Source organism: Hemicordylus capensis, chromosome 9, assembly GCF_027244095.1.
Source record: "Hemicordylus capensis ecotype Gifberg chromosome 9, rHemCap1.1.pri, whole genome shotgun sequence".
NCBI lineage: Eukaryota > Metazoa > Chordata > Lepidosauria > Squamata > Cordylidae > Hemicordylus > Hemicordylus capensis.
The window spans coordinates 32,437,247-32,457,030 of NC_069665.1; the positions used below are offsets into that span (position 1 = coordinate 32,437,247).

Genomic DNA, 19,784 nt, shown 5'->3' on the forward strand with positions numbered 1-19,784 from the left:
CCCCGCAACCCATGCTGGATGCTGCTCAATCAGGCTTACCTCACAGAGACGGTGACTCAGTTTTATTTCAGAATGAAGAGAGAAGGTACAAACCCATCCAACTGTTCCAGAAAAACCACGTGAAAGTGTTACGTACAGCGATGTTCAATGGGAGAGCAGAGGGCACCGGCTGGCACCACGGCTGGCCTCGAGCAGCCGCTTGGGGCCTTGCTCATCACTGGCCAGGCGACCCCGCCCAGGAGGCAAACCTGCCCTGAAGCCAGCTGGGGAGGGCGGGCCCGGGGCTGGGCCAGGGTAAGGCAGAGCTGGGCTCCCGCTGCCGCCACCTCGGGGGTGTTGCCAGTGGCCAAGAGGGCAGCCTCTTGTGCAAGTCTTGGCGTCTGTGGCCGCTCTCCCCAGCAGGAGAGTCGCAAAGGCCCCAGAGGGCTCCCTGAGAAAGTGGCGGGCAAAAGCAAGCTACCGGCGGGGCCTGAGGCAGCAGCCCCTGCAGCACAGCAGACAGCCGGCCAGGGACTCCCACCGCATCGGGTCGGCCTCGACATTCAGGCCTGTCCGCTCACACCCCAGCTGGTGCAGAACCAGGGAGGGCCCTCGGCACCTCCTTCCAGGACAGAGCGTCGTTTCCTGCAGTTCCCTCTCCTGGAGCAGAGCAAAGGGCAGAAGGAAAGCAGCGGCATTTGGTGTAAGGACAGTGGGAAGAAAGGCCAGGAGGAGGAGGAGGAGAAAAGCACAGGCGGTGGTGCTGAGAGAGGGAGGGAGCAGCCGCCTCCTGGCACGGCACCCTTAGGTTTTCTTCTTCAGCTCCTCAAATCTCCGGGAGAGATCGTCGAAATCAATGTCTTCCGAGGCAGAAGTGCTGGCGCCCGCAGAAGCCGCAGGCAATGTGTCTGGCACGGAGGGCAACTCTGGCAGCACAAAATTATCGCCCAAAGTGGGCACTCCAGCTGGTGGCCTCCCCATCGCTTCTGGCTTCGGTCTGGGATCTGCAGGGGGCAGAGAGTGGGTGGTTACAAGGCACGGAGAGGCAGGAACCTGCCTCCGGGGAGGGAGAGCGCAAGAGCAGGAGGAGGCGCCACTAGCCGCGGCCAGGAGCCCTTCTGCTTGCCTGGAGAGACAGCCGGCTAGAGTCAGAGGAGGGTCCCCCTGACTCTTGCATGGGGCCTGCCAGGCCCAAGGCCACTCTGAGTCCTGCCTGGCCCAGGGGGCTGGGCTACATGGCTGCAGCTGCAGGCAGGGGGGCCCTTTCAGCACGGCAGTCCCGCCAACGGCTATGGGATGCAAGGAGGAACCGGAGGTCAGTGCCAGACTTCCCAGGGCGTCTTGTCGTCTGTGGCCGCCCACCCCAGCAGGAGAGCTGTCAAGGCCCCGGAGGGCTCCCTGAAAATGTGGCAGGCAAAACAAAGCTATCGGGGGCCTGAGGCAGCCCCTGTGGAGGAGAGGCTCCCCTGGCAGCAAATCGAGCTGCTCAGAGCTGACCCAGCTAGCCCCAGTGCCCTAAGAAGAGTCCTGCTGGATCAAGCCCAAGGAAGCCGATTTAGTCCAGCATCCCATTTCACACAGTGGCCTACCGACCAGATGTCTCCGGGGAGCCCACCGGTTATTGCATGTCTCCTCTCCTGCTGTTGCTCCCCTGCAACTGGGATTCAGAAGCATCTTACCTCTGAGGCTAGAGGTGGCCCACAGCCACCAGACTAGTAGCCTCCATGAATTTGTCTAAGCCCCTTTTAAAGCCATCCAAACTGGTGGCCATTACCACATCCCACAGCACAAAATTCCATAGATTAATTATCCACTGTGTGAAAAAGGCACTTCCTCTTGTTGGTCCTAAGTTTCCCAACTTTCAGTTTCATGGGATAACCCCTGGATAGGGACATAGGAAGCTGCCATATCCTGAGTCAGACCATTGGTCCATCTAGCTCAGTATTGTCTACCCAGACTGGCAGCGGCTTCTCCAAGGTTGCAGGCAGGAATCTCTCTCAGCCCTGTCTTGGAGAAGCCAGGGAGGGAACCTGAAACCCTGCCAGAGCGGCTCCATCCCGAGGGGAATATCTTCCAGTGCTGCTCATACTTCTAGTCTTCCATTCAAATGCAACCAGGGTGGACCCTGCTTAGCTAAGGGGACAAGTCATGCTTGCTATCACAAGACCAGCTCTCCTCTAACGTTCTAGTGTTGTGTGCGAGAGAGAGAGAACTTTCTCTCTGTCCACCCTCTCCACTCCATGCATAATTTTATACACCTCAATCATGTTTCCGCTTAGTCGCCTCTTTTCCAAGGCAAAGAGCCCCAGATGCTGTAGCCTAGCCTGATTAAAGGAAGGTGCTCCAGGCCCCTGATCATTTTGGTTGCCTTCTTCTGCACCTTTTCCAGTTCTACAATATCCTTCTTAAGATATGGTGTACAAAGCTGTACACAGTACTCCAGATGTGGCCACACCATAGATTTATAGAAAGGCATCAAAGTATTAGCATTTTTATTTCTAGTCCCCTTTTCTCGTGACTCCTAGCACGGAATTAGCCCTTTTCACAGTTGCTGTTCACTGAGTTGACCCATCGTCCTGCCCTGCACCTCTACAGCACCAGGTTCCCTGTCTGGACTCACCGGCCACCTGTGGGGGCAAGTCCTTGTCACCACCAATGTCCTCAATCTGAAAAAGACACAAGCTGAGTTTGTACAGCGCCTCCCCACACCCGCCCCAGAAGCCCACTCAACAGTCTATTGCAAGCCAGCGTGAGACAAGGGGCAAAAGGGCAAATGCAGAAAGCAGCAGGTGCGAGAGATGCAGCCCCGAGCCAATCGCCCCCATCTGGGCAGGAGTAGAGGGGAGTGCCCCACACCCTCAGACCGTGCAAAGGCCTGCATGAGCAGAGGAGGCAGACCTACTAGGCAGAGGCTGTTCCTCCTCCTCTCCCAGAGCAGCCCCTCTCTGGCTGCATGGGAGACGCAGCCTTCTTCTTCCAGGAAAGTATTTCAGAACCGTGGACAAAGCCTCTTCCTCACCCGGCCTGTGTCCAGAAGCAACACCTGGCAGCTACAACCAGACCATCACTCAGGGCCAGACCCTGCTCTGTGGCCTCCACATCAACACCCTCAGCGCTACCAAAGCAAGAAACGTGGTGGAGAGGAAGCTGCGAGCCATTCTAGGGAAGAGCATTCCTCCCAATGGTTGCGCTTTTCTTCGTACTTACAGACTCGTATGTTGGAGGCATGGCTGGAATCTGAGGGGGATGAAGGCTGGTGAAAGGCTGGTACGTCCCCACAGGCAGCCCATTGAAGTTCTCCTGCGGGAGAGCAAAGCTCAGCACAAGGCTCCTCGCAGCAGCCACTCCAGGGAGCTGGCAGCACTTCCCAACACTACAAAAGCAGAGCCCGTGTGAAGCTGCCAGAGAAGAGGGGCTCCTGGGAAGCTCTGACCACACCACCCCAAGCAGCCACACACCCCCCCCGGTCAAAGCAAGAAAGAAGGCACTCACCGGCCCCTTGGGAGCAGGATAGGAGAAAGGGGGAGCTGGAGACGGCATGGGCATCGGCATGGGCACGACTCCATCAGGACCAGCCAGGGGGGCCATGAAGCCGCCGCCACCACCCCCTCCTCCACGGCCACCTTTCTTTGCATCATCCACAAATCCCACATCAATCAAGTCTGCTTCCCCGCCTGCAGGAGCCTCAGCCTAGAGAAGGTGAGGGGCTGATGTCACCACCAGGGAAAGAAGCCGATGGAGGAATCACCTCCCACAGCCACGGGCAAGCGTCCCGTCCCCCCCGCCCACCTCCCAGCCTCACTCACCATGACCACTGAGTCCGGCTCGTAGGGTACGTTGTAGTTCTTTGCTATCTCAATCAGGTACCTCTCCACCAGGATTTTGGGAGGTGCCTCTACACTCAGCTTGTGCATCAACTGGAAGAAATGGAAGGAGGGAGTTAGCCCTTTGCTGCCCCCACCACTGAGTCTGACCGGCAAAGACCCTTCTGCGGGGCCCAAGCAAGCAACCAGCTCGACCCCACCCCCACCCCACCTTCGGCCTCCTCGGCTTTCTGTGCAGCCACAGATGGCAAGCCTGCAGACTCAGCGCCACAAAGCAGCCACACACCCCCTTCTCACCCTGTCGTTGACTGTCCCAATCTGGTTGCTGCGGCACAGCTTGCCATACTCTTTGCTGTACTTGGCACACAGCTGGTCAGCGACCTGGCACAGAAAGAGCACACTCACACCGAGGCCACCAGCTGCCTGGCTCCCTCTGTGGGGCAGCACAACCACCGTGGGGCTGTTCCAAGGGCAGGAGGGCCAGGTTTCAGTCCTGGCTCAGCCAGAGAAATCCCCACGGAGCCTCCCAGCCTCGAGATGGATGGGGGTGGCAGGACACAGACTCCAGTACTCACAATCTTCAGTTCAGCCACCTCAGACTGCAGCCGGGGGGCAGCCCAGATGAGGGTGGAGACCGATTCTGCCAAGCCAGAGTCCAGCTCCCTACACAGAGAAAGCCACTTGAGGCTGAGTTCCTGATCTGAACTGGCACTAGAGAGACAGGCCCCAGAGGGCCAGCACTCCGGCAGGCAGTGAGGCGAGCAGGCTCACTTGCCTCACCCCCCCCCCCCGCTGTCCGCCCTCTGCTCCCACTGTCTGCCCTCACTTCATCGACTGGATGAGGCCAAAGCGCGCCAGCAGCAGATCACAGTACAGCTCTAGGATCTCCATGGCTTCCACCAGGTAGTCCTCCCGGATGATGTGCTCCACACGGATGCGAGCCCGCTCGTCCTTGCCAGCAGCCAGGTAGTCGGCAATCTCCTTCCTTGCTTTCTGGGCTAGTTCAGCTGCAAGAGAACAAGCACTTGTCGCGGAGCAGCAAGAGGTGCCTGCCATCCCCCGTGCTGGGGTGGGCTACCAGGAGAAAGGCTGAGCTCTCGACCACCACCACCACTGAGAAACACACCATTCACCAGGGCAGAGCAGGGACAAGGCTTCACAGGACCTGCTGGCCCCTCTGCTGCTTGTAAGTGATTCACCTCCACGTACCCAGGCTGCAAGCCAAACAACTCTGTACACCAGGCTGGAGGAGAACAGCACCAAGAACAGCAGCAGTCCCAGGCCAAAGGTGAGCAGAAGGGCTGCTAGCTTGGTTCTCCCAGACACCTACTTTTCTTTTTCTCTAGCAGCTTGAGACGATTGATGACGAGGCGCAGGTTGACTCTCAAGCGCTCAGCCTTGAACCCGGAGCCCAACATGGTGCTTTGCTTCTGCAAAGATCATGAGAGAGAAAGGTCACCCTTCCCGTGACTGTACAGGTATCCAAGGCAAGCTACTGACAGCCGCCCGCTGGGAGAGGCTCTGCTTATCAGCTGTGCTCCAGAGCAGAGGCAGGGGCGTGGCAGAGCAATGCCACCTTCCAGGACTCAGCCAAGGCCCATAAGAACAGCCCGGCTGCTGGCTCAGGCCCAAGGAGGCCCATCTAGCCCAGCACCCTGTTTCACACAGTGGCCCACCAGATGCGGCTGGAAACCCACAGGCTGGAGTGGAGGGCCTTGGAGAAAGCCTCCTTCTCCACCCTAGGACTGTGCAGGGGCCTGCAGCTGCTGCCTCCTGGAGAACTGAGCGGTGTCCCCCTGGCTGGCAATGGGGTTTGCTTGGGCAGCCGGTCCATGGGCAGTGCAGAAAAGCGGCTCTCTTACCTCTGGACTTCCCGGCCAAGGTCCAGGGCCTGCACACACCCCACCCCCCACTCCTCTTCAGTCTGTCCCAGGTGGTGCTTCTGCTAATGCAACTTGGCACAGATGTATCCATTTTATATTCTTACATTCCTGTGAGCTCAGCTGCTGTCTGTACCTTCAAAAAAACACTCTGTGTGTGTGTGTGTGTGTTGTGTGTGCATAGGGGATGCTGCTTAACTTGTGGTGTGTGTGGGGGGGGGAGGTGCCTCCAGAACTGCCGCGGGGGGGGCACCTCTGCTCCCGAGGGATGCCGGCCGGAGCGGCCCTCTGTCCAGCCAGGCCCTCGGCCCCTCCAGGCTGCTCTGACCGCCGCTGCTCTCAGGCGCGTCAGGCAGGACCCCTTTCCTGCCCTACCCGGAGATGCTGTCAGGGAGGGACCCCCGACTCTCAAGGGCGTCAGCGGCTGCCCATGGAAGGGCCGCCGGCCCCGCTCAGCCCTCCAGGAGGAGGAGAAACCGGACTCGGAGGCGGCGGCGGCTGGTTCCTCCCAGGCGGAGCTCCTGGCTAGTCCCGGAGGGCGGCACTGCCCGGCCTCCGAGCCGCCCCTGCCCCCCGGCTCCTTCGGGCTGCGCGGTCAGGAGAGCCGGCCCGGGAAGTCGGCTCTGCCGCGGAAGAGCCGAGGCTCCCCCTCCCCCGAGAGCCGTGCTGCCTGCAGGCTGGCCACTCGTCAGGTAGAGCTGCTGCTGCTGCGCAGTGGAGCCGCAGGCAGGCAGGCAGGCCCCTCGTCCGCCTGGCCCTACCCCCGGCTTTGGGCCTGGGGGGCGCGGAGTGGGGCCCCCGCCTCTGCTGCCGGGAACTCACCGGGCGGCCCAGCCGGGGGCGCCTCCTCGCCGGTCGGGATCGTCGTTGCAGGGAGACGCCGCCGCCTCCGCCTCGCTTCGCCCCCGGAAGTCGTCTCCTCCTCCTCTCCTCCGCCGCCGCTCCTGGCCAGGGGGACTACTTTTTTTCTTCCGGGCGGAGGGATCCGCCTTGGTGGCGGGGATGCGTCCCTCTCGCGCGCGCTTCCGGGAGCCGGTGCGCCTCCGGCCGCGGTCCGCCGCTCCCGCTGGAAGGTTCCGGCGCTGCCGAGTTCCGGGCGGCGGCGGCTGTGGCGGCGGCCTGTGCCTGAGGGCGGGCGACGGGGATGGGGGGCTGCCCGCGCCCCGCCTGCCCGCCTCCTCCGCGGCCCGCCGCTCCACGCCCGCCGGCCCGCCTCTTGCTCCGGCCCGCGCTGGGGCGCCCTTGCGGGTCCCGCCGCCGCCGCCGCCGCCCGGGTGGGCTCCGGCGTGTAGGTGGGCAGGAGGGGGCTGCGCCGCGGCGCCTTGGCAGGCAGGTGGGCGGGCGTGCTCGTGCTCCTCTTCGGCGCGCCCCCGCCCCCGATCATGCACGAGCCGGGCGCGCCCGCCGCGCCGCCATCTTCCCTCCGTCCGTCTGTCGGTCCGGGCGGCCCTTTGTCTGTCTTCCCGGGCGGGCGACGGAGCCCCGCAGCCGGGTAAGCGCTGCAGCCCGCTCCGCCTGGGAGGGAGGGAGGGAGGGAGGGAGGGAAGAGGGGGGGGGCGCCTCCCCTCCCCCCCCTCCCCTCCCCTCCCGGTGGTGACGGGGCTCCTCTCTCCGCAGGTGCGCCCCCTCCGGGGGGGGAACCATGTCCCGTCGGAAACAGACCACCCCCAATAAAGTTCACTGTGAGTAGGGGGCGCGGAAAGGCAGCCGTTGGCGTCCCGGTGGTGTCCTGGCCGGCTCCCCCCAGGACTGAGGCGGCGGGCGGGCGGGTGGGAGGGAGGGAGGGAGGGAGGGATGCCCGGGCGGGGGGATCTGCCTCCCCCGCCGCCTTTGTTCCCTGGCAGCCCCTGCTGCGGGGAGGGGGGGCTTGCCCTTTGGCTTGAGGAGGGGGCTAAGGAGCGCCCCCCCCACAGCTGGTACACGTCATGGAGAGAGGCCAGCAGGTCCTCTTGTCTTGGTAGAAGGGCTGGCCCAGCCTTAGGGGGAAGGCAGGGGGTGTAGGCAGGGCCTGTGGCTGGAAGGACTCTCTGTGCCCCCCCCCGCACCCACCCCCAGGGTGCTCCGCTCTCCGCTTCCCCAGCAGTTGGAAGGGGCATTGTTGGAGAGGAGGGTGCTGGCCCTGCCCTTCACGGTCTCCACCCAAAGAGCCAGCCAGCTAGCTCCCCACACAGCATTAACAGGCCTTGAGGAGAGCCATGAGCGAAGCTGTCTCCAGACTAGCCCATCAGAGTAGCGGAGGATCCCTCCAAATGAGCCTCTGCGGCAGGTCCAGGATGTGGGGCAGGTAGGCGGCTGCTGCCACCGCAAATGCATCCCTTGCACAGTGCACCATGTGGACCCCATAGGAGGAAGCCGGGTGGGGAGAGACGCCTTCCCAAGCCTCCGCGGGGAGGGGCAATCCCAGCACCAGGACTGCTGGACCGCCTCGCTGTAGGCAAGAGGCCGGGGACAAGAAAGAGTCCCCCTCCTCCTCCTCTTCCTCCTCCTCCTCCTGTGTGCTTAATGCAGCTGAAGACATTTGTATTTCCAGGTCATGCTGGAAAGGATGCGAAGGGACGGATTGGTCAGGCCACCGTTGCTTTGCAGGAAGGGTTTGGGGAAAGCTGTCCTGGGGAGTGGACCCCAGGCATTAGTCCCACTCTGGGCCATCTTCAGGTAGGGGAGACCATCACTGGGCACCGAGGGGCAAGGACTGTCTAAGCTCAGGAAGGTCAGCGGCCTGATGCCTTGCCCCACTGTGTTTCCAGGGGAGCAAGTCTTTGCTGGACTGGAAGAGCAGGCACGCCAAGCCATGATGAAGAGGGATTTCCCAGAGCTGCTCGGGGACCAGCCATCCTCGACCTCCTCGCAGCTGCCGGAGAGAAATGGCGGCGGCAGCGGCAGCAGCAGCAGTAGCAGCAGCAGTGAGTCCTGCCCCTGGGGGGGCGTGGGATGGCGGCAGCTCTGGGGCAGCATGAGGTCCACATGCTGCTTTGGCACCAGGTGGGGGCGGTTGGTCTGTTGCCAAGATCTGTTGCTCTCTTCTCCAGGTGACAGCGAGGGGGATGAGGAGACCGGCCAGGACGAAGGCTCCTCCCCTACTTCCGAGGAGGATGGAGCAATGACAGCAGCAAGGGTGAAACAGGAGCTGGAGCCTGCTGAGCAGCTAGGCCACAAGCCGGTGACGCCGGGGGACAAGGCAAGTGTGTCCCCTTGAACAGAACCAGCAGTGGCCCAGGGAGGGGATCAGCAGAAGGGATCCTGGCAAGCGCAGGACGGTGGTGGGACTCCACAGGACGCCCACCTTGCCCGCCCTCTCCCTGGCTCACTGATGCAGCCGTCCTATCTAGGGGACAGGGAGGGCAGGCTTAAAGAGGCTGGCTTGGGGTTGTAGGCGCACTGCATTCCCTTGCACGGACAGGGATCTCCACTGTTCTCCAGGCAGGAAGCACTGTGGTCAAAAACCTTCAAGGGGAGGTCCGTTTCCCGTGGTGCGGATCTCCACACCGTACTGTGCTCTTCTCAGTGCTGGCCTGGGAGGGCCCTTCAAGACAGACAGTGGGACTACGCTTCCCAGCACTCTGTGCATGCCTTCTGAGCTGGTGCAGGGGCTCCAGAGGGCTCTGTTTCCCCTAAGGCCCCCCCACCCCCAGCTAGGCAAAGTGCAGCACTACACAGTGAGAATGGTGGTCTCCGCTTGGTGCCAGGGAGACTGCACAGAGCACTCCGCTTTGGCCAAAGCTTTGCACAGTCAGGGGGGTGCATTTAGGATTGGGGGGGGCACCACTGACTCCCTCCAGCCTTACAGCGAAGACCACTGCCTTAGAGACTGCTTGATGGGTAGCCGGGAGGCTGAGCTCAGGTCTTCTTCCTTGTCATTGTGTGTCTCCTTGCTTCCAGGCGGGTCTGAGCACCAGCCCTGAATCCCTGATGGGGCTCTCCCGATGCCCCCTCTGCCAACTGGAGTGTGGGAGCCGAGAGCAGCTTGTCACTCACGTCTATCAGGTATGGGGAGGGGAGGGGCTACCTGAGAGACCCCTGTGAGCGGCTAGGCCACCCCTCTGCCCTTCCGGCCCCCCAGCAGAGATGGCTCCCTCTTGGCTGGGGGTGTACCGCCCGGGGAGAGGCGAGCTCCGCTGCTCCCTGTGGGTCTGCTTCACATCCCAGGGAAGGCCTTGCGGGTCTCTCTCCTGTTTTCCGTAGCCGAAGAGAGAGCTGTGTGGCTTGGCCTTGGCCAGCCCTCGTAGGGACAGCCTCTGAGAGGGGAGAGGGCCGCCCAGCCGGCCTCGCCTCGCCTCACCCCCGGCCTCGTTTGCAGCACACGGCCGCGGCGGTGGTCAGCGCGAAGAGCTACCTGTGTCCCGTCTGTGGCCGAGCGCTCAGCTCCCCAGGCTCCCTGGGCAGGCACCTCCTCATCCACTCCGAGGACCAGCTGTCCAACTGCGCGGTGTGTGGTGCTCGCTTCACCAGCCATGCTACTTTCAACAGGTAAGAAGCCACAGGTGCTTGCGTGGGCAGCCCAGCCCAGCCCGTGGGCCTGGTTCCCGAGGCCTTCCTCAGTGCGGGGAGCCCCGGGGGGGCTGCCTTCTGCCTCTCTCTGGGACAGCTGCCGCTTCACCCGGGCCGTGCTCAGAAGCCTCGTGTAAGGGTTTTTCGGAGGCAGGAAGAATAGTCCTCCTCCAGGGGTTCAGTGCCCGCTTAGGCTGGGGGATTCCTCCTGATCGGGAGTCCGCTGGGGGGAGAGAGCAGGCGGTCTGTCAGCATGGCCGGGAGAAGACTCCCAGGCCCACCGGGCTGCTTCTGAGATCTCTGCTTGCCCTTCCTGCTTCATGCCCCTCGCAGCGAGAAGGTGCCAGAAGTGTTGTGTGGAGACGCCGCCTTGCCCGTCCCGCTCTCTTCGGAGGGCTCCTCGGGGGCCGAGAAGGACAAAGCTGCCGCTCCGCTGGGCCCGCCGGTCTACCCTGCCGGCATCCTCCTTGTCTGCAACAGCTGTGTGGCCTACCGCAAGCTGCTGGAGGCCCAGGCGCCCGGCGTGCGGAAATGGGCCTTGCGCCGCCAGAACGAGCCCCTGGAAGTGAGGCTGCAGCGCCTGGAGCGAGAGCGCACGGCCAAGAAGAGCCGGCGGGACAATGAGACGCCCGCGGAGCGCGAGGTGAGGCGCATGAGGGACCGCGAGGCCAAGCGGCTGCAGCGCCTGCAGGAGACGGACGAGCAACGCGCCCGCCGGCTGCAGCGGGACCGCGAGGCCATGCGCCTCAAGCGGGCCAACGAGACCCCGGAGAAGCGGCAGGCTCGGCTCATCCGGGAGCGGGAAGCCAAGCGGCTGAAGCGGCGGCTGGAGAAAATGGACATGATGCTGCGGGCCCAGTTCGGCCAGGACCCCTCGGCCATGGCGGCCCTGGCTGCCGAGATGAGCTTCTTCCCACTGCCAGGGGGCGGCATGGAGATCGACGGGCCGCTGCTGGGCAAGATGGGCTTTGAGGAGCCCAGCTCCAGCGCCCTGCGCTGAGCGGCTCCCCCGACTGGCTGGAGACTGAGGGGACAGGCGGGCTGCTGCCAGCAGAGGAGGGCATAAAGGCCTGGCCCACGGCCTGGCGCGCCGCTTTGTGGGCGTGGCCCAGGGCTCTCCATGGCCGCCACCGCTGCCTTCTCCAGCTTGCTTTCTGGCCAGGGCAAGAGCTGGCTGGGGGCTCCGACTGCAGCATTTCCCTCACGGTGCGGCGCTGCATTTCTGGTGTTGGCAGAGGCTGGGGAGGAGGCTTCATCCTGAGCAGGTCCTCAGGTGGCAGCTGAGTGGAGAGAGCACCAGGGGGGGGGGATGCGGGCGGAGGCTGGAGCTCAGTGAGACACCACCGACTTGGCAGGGGGAAGGTTCCAGGTGCCACCCTTGGCAGCGTGCTAGTTAAACTGGGGAGCAGAGCTGGGAGAGGACTTCCTTCGGCCTGGGACCCCGGGGAGCTGCTGTCGGGAAATCCAGACTGGGTTGTGACCAAGAGAGCCCTGAGCTCCGGCTGTGCTCCTGAGGCCGCCTTGTGCCAGGTGAGGAGTCCTCGCACAACCTGTTTTGGATTTCCCAGGAGGTGGCTGAGTGGAGGACCCCTCTTCCATCTCTCTAGCCTCCCCTCCTGAGCTGGCTCAGGAAACCCCTTCCTAGGAGGCCAGAGTCTGTCGGCTGCCAGCTGCCGTATTCGGGGGCCCCTGAGCCGCCATGCTCCGGAGGGGGAGGGGGAGGGAGTCCTATTAATTTAACGTTTCACTTCTGTAACTTTGTTTTGATGAGATGTCTGTCCTCAAAGCTCTTACTATAACAGTGCAAGGGTCAAACGCATAAGCCACACCTCTCTCCAAGTCAGCAGTTGCTGTAGCCAAGAGGTGCTCCAGAAATGGCAGAGGACTGAGCGCAAACTGAGCCAAGCGCCTCTTGCTGGAGGAGAGCTGGGCTGCTGGTCACAGACATGACTTGTCCCCTTTGCTAAGCAGGGGCCACCCTGTTTGCATTTGAATGGAAGACTAGGTGTGTGAGCCCTGTCAGGTATTCCCCAGGGGGTGGGGTTGCTCTGCTTGCATGCAGAGGGTCCCAGGTTCAATCCCTGGCAGCATCTCTCGAGTAGGGTTGTGAAATACTCCTGCCTGAAGCCTTGGAGAGCTGCTGCCAGTCTGTGTAGACCAAGGATGCACAACTCAAATGCACCAGTGGGCCGAAACCAACCGTGACTTAGTGTGTGGGGGCCGAGGTCAATCTCCTAATTATTGAAGAATGAGTCGACATTAAAATAACTAATATAACAAATGAATTTCAAATTTTTAAAATTTAGTTTTAATTTTTAAGAGCGAGGGGAGGGTGGTTCCTGTGATCACCCTGCACCTGCTGCCCCTCTGCCTCCATTTGGGCAGCCTCCCCAGGCACTGGGATGGCTGCATACTCCGCTCCCCCCACCCCGCCACTCTCTCGCTGAGCCAGCTCGCCATACCTGCCCACTTGCTCTCCAAGCGCCTCCACCAGGGACAGGCGGGCAGGGGGCGAGTCTTGCCTTTGCTGTGCTGCTCAGAACTGCCTGCCTGCCCAGACCTTGCTCTCTGAGCACCTCAGCCAGGCCCGGGAGCAAGAAGGCAGCAAGTGAGATGTGCCTTTGCTGCCAAAGATCCAGCTGGGGAGGGGGCCGGGCGGCGGAAAGGCTGCATGGCAGCTTCGTCCTTCCACTCCGCTGGAAACGGCTACCAATGCAGCAGCAGGCGGCGCATGCCCATGCTTAACAGCTGGGGGGGGGTGGGCCTAACCCTTCAGGAAGCATGCGCCTCCTCCATTTGTAGCCCTTGCAGCTGGGTGGGAGGAAGGTGCCCTGCCACCATTCCTTCCTTCTCCAGCCAAGTAGATCCTTAGCAGCCACACGGGCAAACCTCGCTTGCTTGCCTGCCTGCTCGCTCCCAGCGGGCAGACGGTGACAAGGAGTGCCCACTCGCAGGAGATCGGCTAGGATGTCTGTGGCAAGGAAGAGCCCTGCGGGCCAGCCGGAGCCTGCTGGTGGGCCAGATGCAGCCCAAGGGCCACATGTTGTGTAGGGCTGGCGAAGACAAGACTGAGCTAGATGGACCAGTAGTTTGTCTTGGCAAGAGGCAGCTTCCTGTGTTCCTATGGAGCCTGTCAGGGCAAGAGTCTTCCATTAAGACTCCTTTTCTGTCTTCGGGGAGAAGAGTCAGGAGGGCACCCACCATTTGTCCCGCCTTTAAAAGGGTGGAGCTCTTTGCCTGTGAGATAGTTGCAATTGAGCCCAGGATACTGGAGCATGTCTAAATCACACTTTGGGACCCACAGGCCCCTCATGCTGGGCGGGTGTCAGTGCTGCCTGAAGCCACTTCGACATCTGCCTCAGTAACTAATCCTCTGCTCTCAAATGGCAGTGACAGCTCTTCCAGAATGTGTGACAAGAAGTTCTGTGTGATGAGAAAACCCACATACTGCTGCACCAGGTGCTGTCAGTGCAATGCATCACCTGAGCTGAAATCTGAAAAGTCTTTTCAACTAGCTGTGGCTTTGCAACAAGCCTTTTCCATGGAAGGATGTCAGAAAAGGGCCTGCCTCGCCCCACACCTTTGAGCAGGCTGGTAGTCCACTGGGCTATGACTGGCCACCAGGACGGAGGTGCAGGTAGTTGTGGGGGTACAATTCAGCGGAAATGACTAGTCCACTACCATTGCCTCCAGGGAGGGATCACAAGTAGTACCTTGGCCACCACTGAGGAGGCCTCACTCTGCTCTTCCTGGCAAGTGACAGAGGCCCACCCTGCTGCTTCTCTCCGGGTGCGACTGACAAAGCAGAGCCACGGCAGACTGTCTGATCTTCCGCACGCATCTCACTTCCTCACTAGCGCCCACCAGCCAGCACCACCATGGAATCCCTGCACACGCCCTCTTTCTGCTCTGACAGCAGCCACGCCAGCGTGACCTCGAAGAGACAAGCAAGAGACAGACACCGCAAAGGAAAAGCTATTGGCTTATAATTATATAGATATATATAGAGAGAGATATGTATATATAGATATATATATATACTGTGTTTACATAGTCAACGTTAAATGCAATATTCATAAGAGCGTTAACAATAAAAATACAATCTGTGTGTACAGAGACTTTAAATGGTAAAACGGGAAAGGATCTCACCCAAAGTACAAATATACAGTACAAATTGATTTATTTAAACAGGTACAAAAAAGCACAACAAAATAGATTATCCTCCTTGGACTGGTAATGCTTCGTCCAAGGGCAGGGGCAGGAGAAGAGGTGCTGGGCCCTGGGCGAATTCTAAGGCTTCAGAGAAGAGGCAGGGTTGAGGGCAGGGCTGCTACGCGCACACAACACGCCCCACGCCCGCTGCATCCAGGGAGGACGCCTACCCTGACTAAGGTGCTATGCAAGGGACTGCAGAGGGGGTGGCCTCCTCCACGGGGAGCCAGCCGCTGGGCCAGAGTGCCAGTCCAAACACTTCCGGGGCAGCCGATGTCCGGGAAAGGCACGTGTGCTCTTGCAAGGAGGGGCTACAGAGACACCCGGCAACCAAGAAGCGGGAGCGCTCAGGGTGAAAAGGGTCCTTGACGGGAGCCCGGCTGAAAGACAGCTCTCCAGCAGCCACGGGTTCAGCGCCCTCCCCCTTGCCAGGCACCCACCCCACCGGGCGGCTGAGGACACAGCCGGGCTGCTGTAAGCCCACTCTATTGCATATCAGGGAACCCTCCCCGAATACTGACCAGAGCTGGGCAAGAGGTCCCTCTGTAGTGTCGCACAAGAGAAATAGCTTATTGCTCTGGAAAACTGGCCCGCCCTGTCCCCGGCAGCCCCACTTGCAGCCCCATACCGTGAGCTGTCCAGCAACCAAGCAGGCCAAGGGGGGGGGCTGGGGCTGCCCGCAGAACGGGGGCAATTCAGCCTCAACAGCCACAGAGCTGTTGCCAGGAAAGGGGGGGGGCGCAGCTGATCAAGTTGCAGCCACTAAAGCTCAGCTATGATGCAAGGGCCTCCAGCCCCCCCCCCCTCCCCGAAAAGCAAAGTGACCCCTTGCCCTGTGGCAGGGCAGGCACACCCCAGCTCCAACACCAACAACTGGGGTGGGGGGAGCCCAGGCCCAATATGTACATGGGGACTCATGGAGGTCAGTGCTGCTTGAGACAGAGCCAGGGAAGCCTGAGAGAGAAGCAAGGCAGGGTGTCTGGACCAACAGGCTGCTGTTGGGAATAGTGCAAAGTGCTGGGAGGAGGCCTTGAAAGGAGACTCTAGAGGAGAAGGCGGGGGAGAGCACCACGGCTGCCACCCTCCAAGGGCAGAGAAGCCCCCCAGCCCCAAGGACTGGCTAGCCGTGGCCTCCGTTTCCCAAGGGAACCAAGCCCAGAGGCCTCTCTTGGGTAGGGGAAGGCGGCTTCCGGCTGCAAATGCATTGCCGGTGGCTTTGACTCCCAGTCATTGAAAACGCCGAAGAAAGCCCGGCCACACACACCCCTACCCAGTTCCAGAGGCCAAGAGGGAACCCACCCAAAGGAGAGTTACTCTCCACCTGTAAGGGTGGGGCAGAGAGACTGGGTCAGCAGGGGGCATCGGGGACCAAGGGGGAGTTTGCATCTCTCTCTGGCCTACCAGCACCAGTGTGTCAGATTCAAGATCTGTGGGCCACTGGCTAGCTTCCCCTTGCTCTCCTCCAGTAAGGGGAGAACACTTTTCAGCTTGAAATGAGATGAAAAGAACCTGAATATCCTTTGCTGATCCCAAGGATTTTGTACATACCATGTGGGCTTTTCCAATCCCCTTCCAAAAAAAAACCCCACCAAAAAAACACCTCCTGCAAGCTAGTTAAGTGCCCAGAGCAGCTCCAACTGCTTCAGTCGCCAACCTGACCAGCCTGGTGGGAGAGGTGGGGAAATCCCAGGATAAGAGATGTGCAAAACTGGGGATGCTTCCACAAATCCGGGGTCATCAGCAGCTCTTTGACATGGCCAAGCAAAAACCGATGTCCTAGAACCTGGCCCTGGCCCTTTGGGCTAGAACACCAGCCGCTGCCCAGGATGGGGCTGGCTCTGCCTGTGGGGCTGCCGCCACCACCCCCACCCTTCCTCTCCTCCTGCCGGGCCTTAGCTCCACCTGGCTGCAGGGCAAAGTAGTCACCGACTTGGTAGGCCTTCACTTTTAATCCAGTGCAGCAATTCAGTTTCACTTCAATGCAACAAGCGTGAGGAAACCGCATGCAAAGGCCACCCTGAGGAGAAGCTCAGCCTAGGGGGCCAAGCCGAGCTGTCCATTCTCCCCTAACTCTGAGCTTGGAGGTGGGCTGCTGCCCAGAGCTCAGCTGCCAAGCCCAAGCCCACCCCTTTGGGAAGAGAAGCTTGACTTGGACCTGAGCAGAAACCACCCTGCCTCTTCCCTTGGCTCCCCCTCCCAGGCCAGCATTCCCTGCCTCTCTCCTGCAGACACTTCCCTGGAGAAGACGCCCTGCTGTACGTGAGCAAGGGTCCTATAAAGTGCTTATACAAAGAGAGGGCCATCGCCAGGGTCCCAATCCTCTCTCACAGAAGAAGAGCACAAACGGCTCCCGTCAGAGTCTGCCCCCTTCGCCCTGTGGTAGAGAAGGAGGAACCCTCTGTCAGTGGAATGCTTCCAGGCACACAGCCAGGGCTGGGGAAAGGCAGCAGTCTCCCAACTGGTAGGAGCCCAGCTCAGCACGGCACACACTTGGCCCTCTGGCCAGGCTTCACTTCCCTGCGTTGGAACGACCCTCAATGGACAACTTGACCTCCTGGGGAATGAACGAGGGGCGGAGCAGAGGGGGCCGGGACTCCTCCCCAAATCTTTGGAAACTGGGGCCTGCCCAGCCATGCAGAGCAACAGGCTCCAGGCGGGAGGGCTCCTGAGGGGAGCCCAGGGCTGCCACCCCACCCTTCTCCAGCGGGCTTTCCTTCCCAGCTCTGCCTTGTGGCTCTCTGAGGCTCTGGCTGCCTCTCCCTGGCCTCTCCCGGGCAGCTCCCTGGAGAGCGAGCCGCCCATTCATGCTCTGCAGACTGATGGAGATGCACACGTCACCCACCTGCAGCCGGTGGCAGGGGAGCAAGAAGAGCCGAGCCGTCCGCTCCGGGCTGCAGGAACTCCAGCCCTGGCCGTAGACAAAGAATGGGTGCTCAGGGGGGACGTCAATGCTGACTTTGCTCTGCTGCTCCCCGACCACAAAATGCAGGGTGACCAGGCCCTGCCAGGGGCTCTCTTGGATGTCCACCACAGTGCTGGAGTCGATCTTCAGGCCGCCACTCACCTCAGCACTGCGCACAAAGTCCTGGGTTTGCAGCTCCTCCACCCGCTTCAGCTCCCCGGTGGCCAACTGGATGATGGCTCCTTTCATGAAGTGGGAGGGCAAGTGACTCTGGGAGGAGCCACCCTCCGGATTGCGGGAGGCCCCCTGGGGTGATGCCTCCGGACTCACACTCTCTAGGCCATCCCCAGCTGCAGGCTGGAAGGACCCCGAGAGGTGCTTGCCGTTGGCCACCATCATCAGGCCTTTGAAGACTTGCCTGGGGCAGAGATGATCCTCAGGGGACTTGGCCGACAGTCTCTGTGAGAAGCTCTTCTCCACAGCAGCTTCCACTGGATTCCTTGCCAGTTCTCCCTCCTGCTCCAAGGGATGACCATGGGAGAGATTTAAAGGGCTCAAATTGTCTTTCTGTGGATCAGAACAGCCAGTGTAGTCCTGAGAAGGGAGCACCCCCACCACTCTCTGCACCTCCAGGTCCGTGTCTGGGGTACTCCGCTGAGAGGCTACCGAGGCTTCTGTTCTCGCCGTCTGACAACTGGTTAAGAAGGGACCGTCAGTGCCGCACTCGAGGGCTGGTGTCGGCCACTGCCCTTCGGCCTTCCTGCTGCCCAAATCCAGGACCTTGCTTTCCTTGGGCCCCACAGCAGGCCTCTGCACTCCATTAGCCGTGACTATTTTGGAATCCAACTGACTCTGGAGCAGAGGTTGCTCGGGGTTTGGGTCAGCAACAGGAGTCTCAAACGAAGGATAGCCCGATGGCAGCCGGGACATCTGGTAGTAGACAGGAATTCTGCCTGCTGCCGCATCCAAATGCTGGCCCCCAAGGTGTGGTGCTGCACTCTTGCCGTAGCCGTGCGCAGCCTGGGGTGGAGGGGTGGCGTCTCCAGCCAGGAGAGGCGCGTAGGGCACCAAGTGAGGGATGTGGGAGGCGGCCAGGGTAGCAGAAGACGGCAGAAGGTGGCCAGGCAGGAAGCCCGGCGGCACCGCGTAGGGCACCGAATAGTGCGAGCCCACAAACTGCAAGGGGGCTGGGGGCAGCTGTGTGTAATGGATGGGCGAGTAGGAGACCCCTGGGTGCTGCGAGATGAGCTGGGAAGTCATGCTGAAGGCCGGGGGCAGCGGGCTCACGCTCACCACCGAGGGCGAGAAGGTGGCTGGCGGCGGCACCGCCACTTTGTACAGCAAGCCATACTGGTCCAGGGTGAGCCCGGCCACCGCCTCCGAGGCCCCGCTGCTGCTGCTGCTGCCTTCGCTGTAGCGGGGAGGCCCCCGGCCGGGCCTGCCGCTGGCCCCCGCCGCCCACTCCGCCGGGGCCTCGCCGCCCGCTGGCCCCCGCTCGCCCGCCTGGCCCAGCTCCTCGCCGGCGGGAGGCGCCGCGGCCACCGGCAGGTCCCGCTTCTTGGGGGGAAGGCACTCCTGGCCGCGCTCCTGGGCGGCTCTCATGGCCGGCCAGGCCCGCGGGGGCGGGCGGGCGGACGGGCAGGCAGGCAGGCAGGCAGGCAGGCAGGCAGGCGCGCGCTCGCTCGGTGCCGCCGGGCCCCACCCGCTGCTGCCGCTGCTTCCTCCTCCTCCTCCTCCTCGGGATGGCGGGGGGGGGCGGCTCACCTGCAAGGGCACAAGGAGGACACCCACCGTCAGGGAGCGGGGAGCCGGGGAGGGGGCCGCGGCGCGGGGGGGCTGCCCCCCTCGCGCGCTGCGGCTCCGCGGAGCTCGCCCGTCCGGCCCAGCGGCTCACCCTCCGCCTCCTTCCTGGCCCGGCTCCATCCCGTCGCCCGCCGAGCGAGGGGCTCCCGCAGCTGCCTCCGGCTGGGCTCGGCTCGACCCCACCCGCCTCCGCCTCCTCGGCGCGCCGGAACTGCCGCGGCCCCTGGGTGACCTCAGAGCGGCGCGCAGGGCTCATAGTGATGACGCCACGCCGTCCGCCAGCCGTTGCCGTAGCAACCGTCCGGGAAGCTGCCTCTGTGTGCCGGCGACTGCGGCGTCACCATGGCGACGACGGCCCAGCCTCTCCCCGAGCACGCGAGGCGCCGCCGGCGGCCCTCGGGCCGGGGAGGAGGCGGAGGAGGAGCCGGAGGAGCCCTGCCCGCCAGGGATCGCGGCCCGCCTCGCAGCGGGGCTGTCCGCGGCCGGGGGAGCTGCTGCTGCTGCCGCCGCCGCCGCTGGGGCTGGGGGTGGGGCTGCTGCTCCCCTCGGGCCCACAAGTGGCATAAGGCAGAGCTCTGGCACTCGAGTAGACCGGCCCCCCTAAAGGTCGGGGGTGGGGGGAGCGACTTCCTCAAGTTTTAATTAATTAATGGGTAGGTTATATCTGCATATGAATAAACTTTAGTCAAGGGGAGA

At 62.1% G+C, this 19,784-nt stretch overlaps 3 protein-coding genes across 6 annotated transcripts; 1 reads left to right on the top strand and 2 right to left on the bottom strand.

Annotated features, from left to right (window-relative positions):
• Nucleotides 1–47: 47 nt before the first annotated feature.
• On the bottom strand, nucleotides 48–6,662 carry IST1 (IST1 factor associated with ESCRT-III). The gene is made up of 10 exons (XM_053270371.1): nucleotides 6,506–6,662; nucleotides 5,134–5,233; nucleotides 4,630–4,810; nucleotides 4,379–4,466; nucleotides 4,101–4,184; nucleotides 3,786–3,896; nucleotides 3,472–3,669; nucleotides 3,187–3,279; nucleotides 2,600–2,645; nucleotides 48–983 (listed from the first exon to the last, which is right to left on the bottom strand). Exons 2-10 carry the CDS (start codon nucleotides 5,219–5,221, stop codon nucleotides 784–786), a joined length of 1,089 nt encoding a protein of 362 aa, XP_053126346.1. The 5' UTR covers nucleotides 5,222–5,233; nucleotides 6,506–6,662; the 3' UTR covers nucleotides 48–783.
• Nucleotides 6,663–6,778: 116 nt separating this feature from the next.
• On the top strand, nucleotides 6,779–14,283 carry ZNF821 (zinc finger protein 821). Of its 3 annotated transcripts, XM_053270368.1 has the most exons (8): nucleotides 7,107–7,175; nucleotides 7,301–7,365; nucleotides 8,214–8,338; nucleotides 8,431–8,586; nucleotides 8,713–8,861; nucleotides 9,563–9,667; nucleotides 9,981–10,150; nucleotides 10,505–14,283. In XM_053270368.1, the coding sequence occupies exons 4-8, from the start codon at nucleotides 8,475–8,477 to the stop codon at nucleotides 11,169–11,171; spliced, it is 1,203 nt and encodes a 400-aa protein (XP_053126343.1). In that variant the 5' UTR covers nucleotides 7,107–7,175; nucleotides 7,301–7,365; nucleotides 8,214–8,338; nucleotides 8,431–8,474; the 3' UTR covers nucleotides 11,172–14,283. The 3 variants fall into 3 exon arrangements, with proteins under 3 accessions (XP_053126342.1, XP_053126343.1, XP_053126344.1); XM_053270367.1 differs by lacking the exon at nucleotides 8,214–8,338 and having other exon boundaries at nucleotides 6,779–7,175; XM_053270369.1 differs by lacking the exons at nucleotides 7,107–7,175; nucleotides 7,301–7,365 and adding an exon at nucleotides 7,488–7,967.
• On the bottom strand, nucleotides 14,141–19,329 carry ATXN1L (ataxin 1 like). Of its 2 annotated transcripts, none has more exons than XM_053270365.1 (2): nucleotides 19,180–19,329; nucleotides 14,141–19,049 (listed from the first exon to the last, which is right to left on the bottom strand). In XM_053270365.1, the coding sequence occupies exon 2, from the start codon at nucleotides 18,885–18,887 to the stop codon at nucleotides 16,893–16,895; it is 1,995 nt and encodes a 664-aa protein (XP_053126340.1). In that variant the 5' UTR covers nucleotides 18,888–19,049; nucleotides 19,180–19,329; the 3' UTR covers nucleotides 14,141–16,892. The 2 variants fall into 2 exon arrangements, with proteins under 2 accessions (XP_053126340.1, XP_053126341.1); XM_053270366.1 differs by having other exon boundaries at nucleotides 14,141–19,040; nucleotides 19,172–19,318.
• Between the last annotated feature and the right edge of the window lie 455 nt (nucleotides 19,330–19,784).

Bases quoted from the DNA above. Each gene is read 5' to 3' on its own strand.
- IST1 (XM_053270371.1), bottom strand. From the start codon at position 5,221: ATGTTGGGCTCCGGGTTCAAGGCTGAGCGCTTGAGAGTCAACCTGCGC. The intron at 4,467-4,629 runs GTGAGGGCAGAC...TTCTCTGTGTAG, and splicing joins GGCCTCATCCAGTCGATGAA to GGAGCTGGACTCTGGCTTGG. The intron at 3,897-4,100 runs GTGAGAAGGGGG...CATTTCTTCCAG, and splicing joins TTGGGACAGTCAACGACAGG to TTGATGCACAAGCTGAGTGT.
- ATXN1L (XM_053270365.1), bottom strand. From the start codon at position 18,887: ATGAGAGCCGCCCAGGAGCGCGGCCAGGAGTGCCTTCCCCCCAAGAAG.
- ZNF821 (XM_053270367.1), top strand. From the start codon at position 7,066: ATGCACGAGCCGGGCGCGCCCGCCGCGCCGCCATCTTCCCTCCGTCCG. The intron at 8,587-8,712 runs GTGAGTCCTGCC...TCTCTTCTCCAG, and splicing joins CAGCAGCAGTAGCAGCAGCA to GTGACAGCGAGGGGGATGAG. The intron at 8,862-9,562 runs GCAAGTGTGTCC...CCTTGCTTCCAG, and splicing joins CGGTGACGCCGGGGGACAAG to GCGGGTCTGAGCACCAGCCC.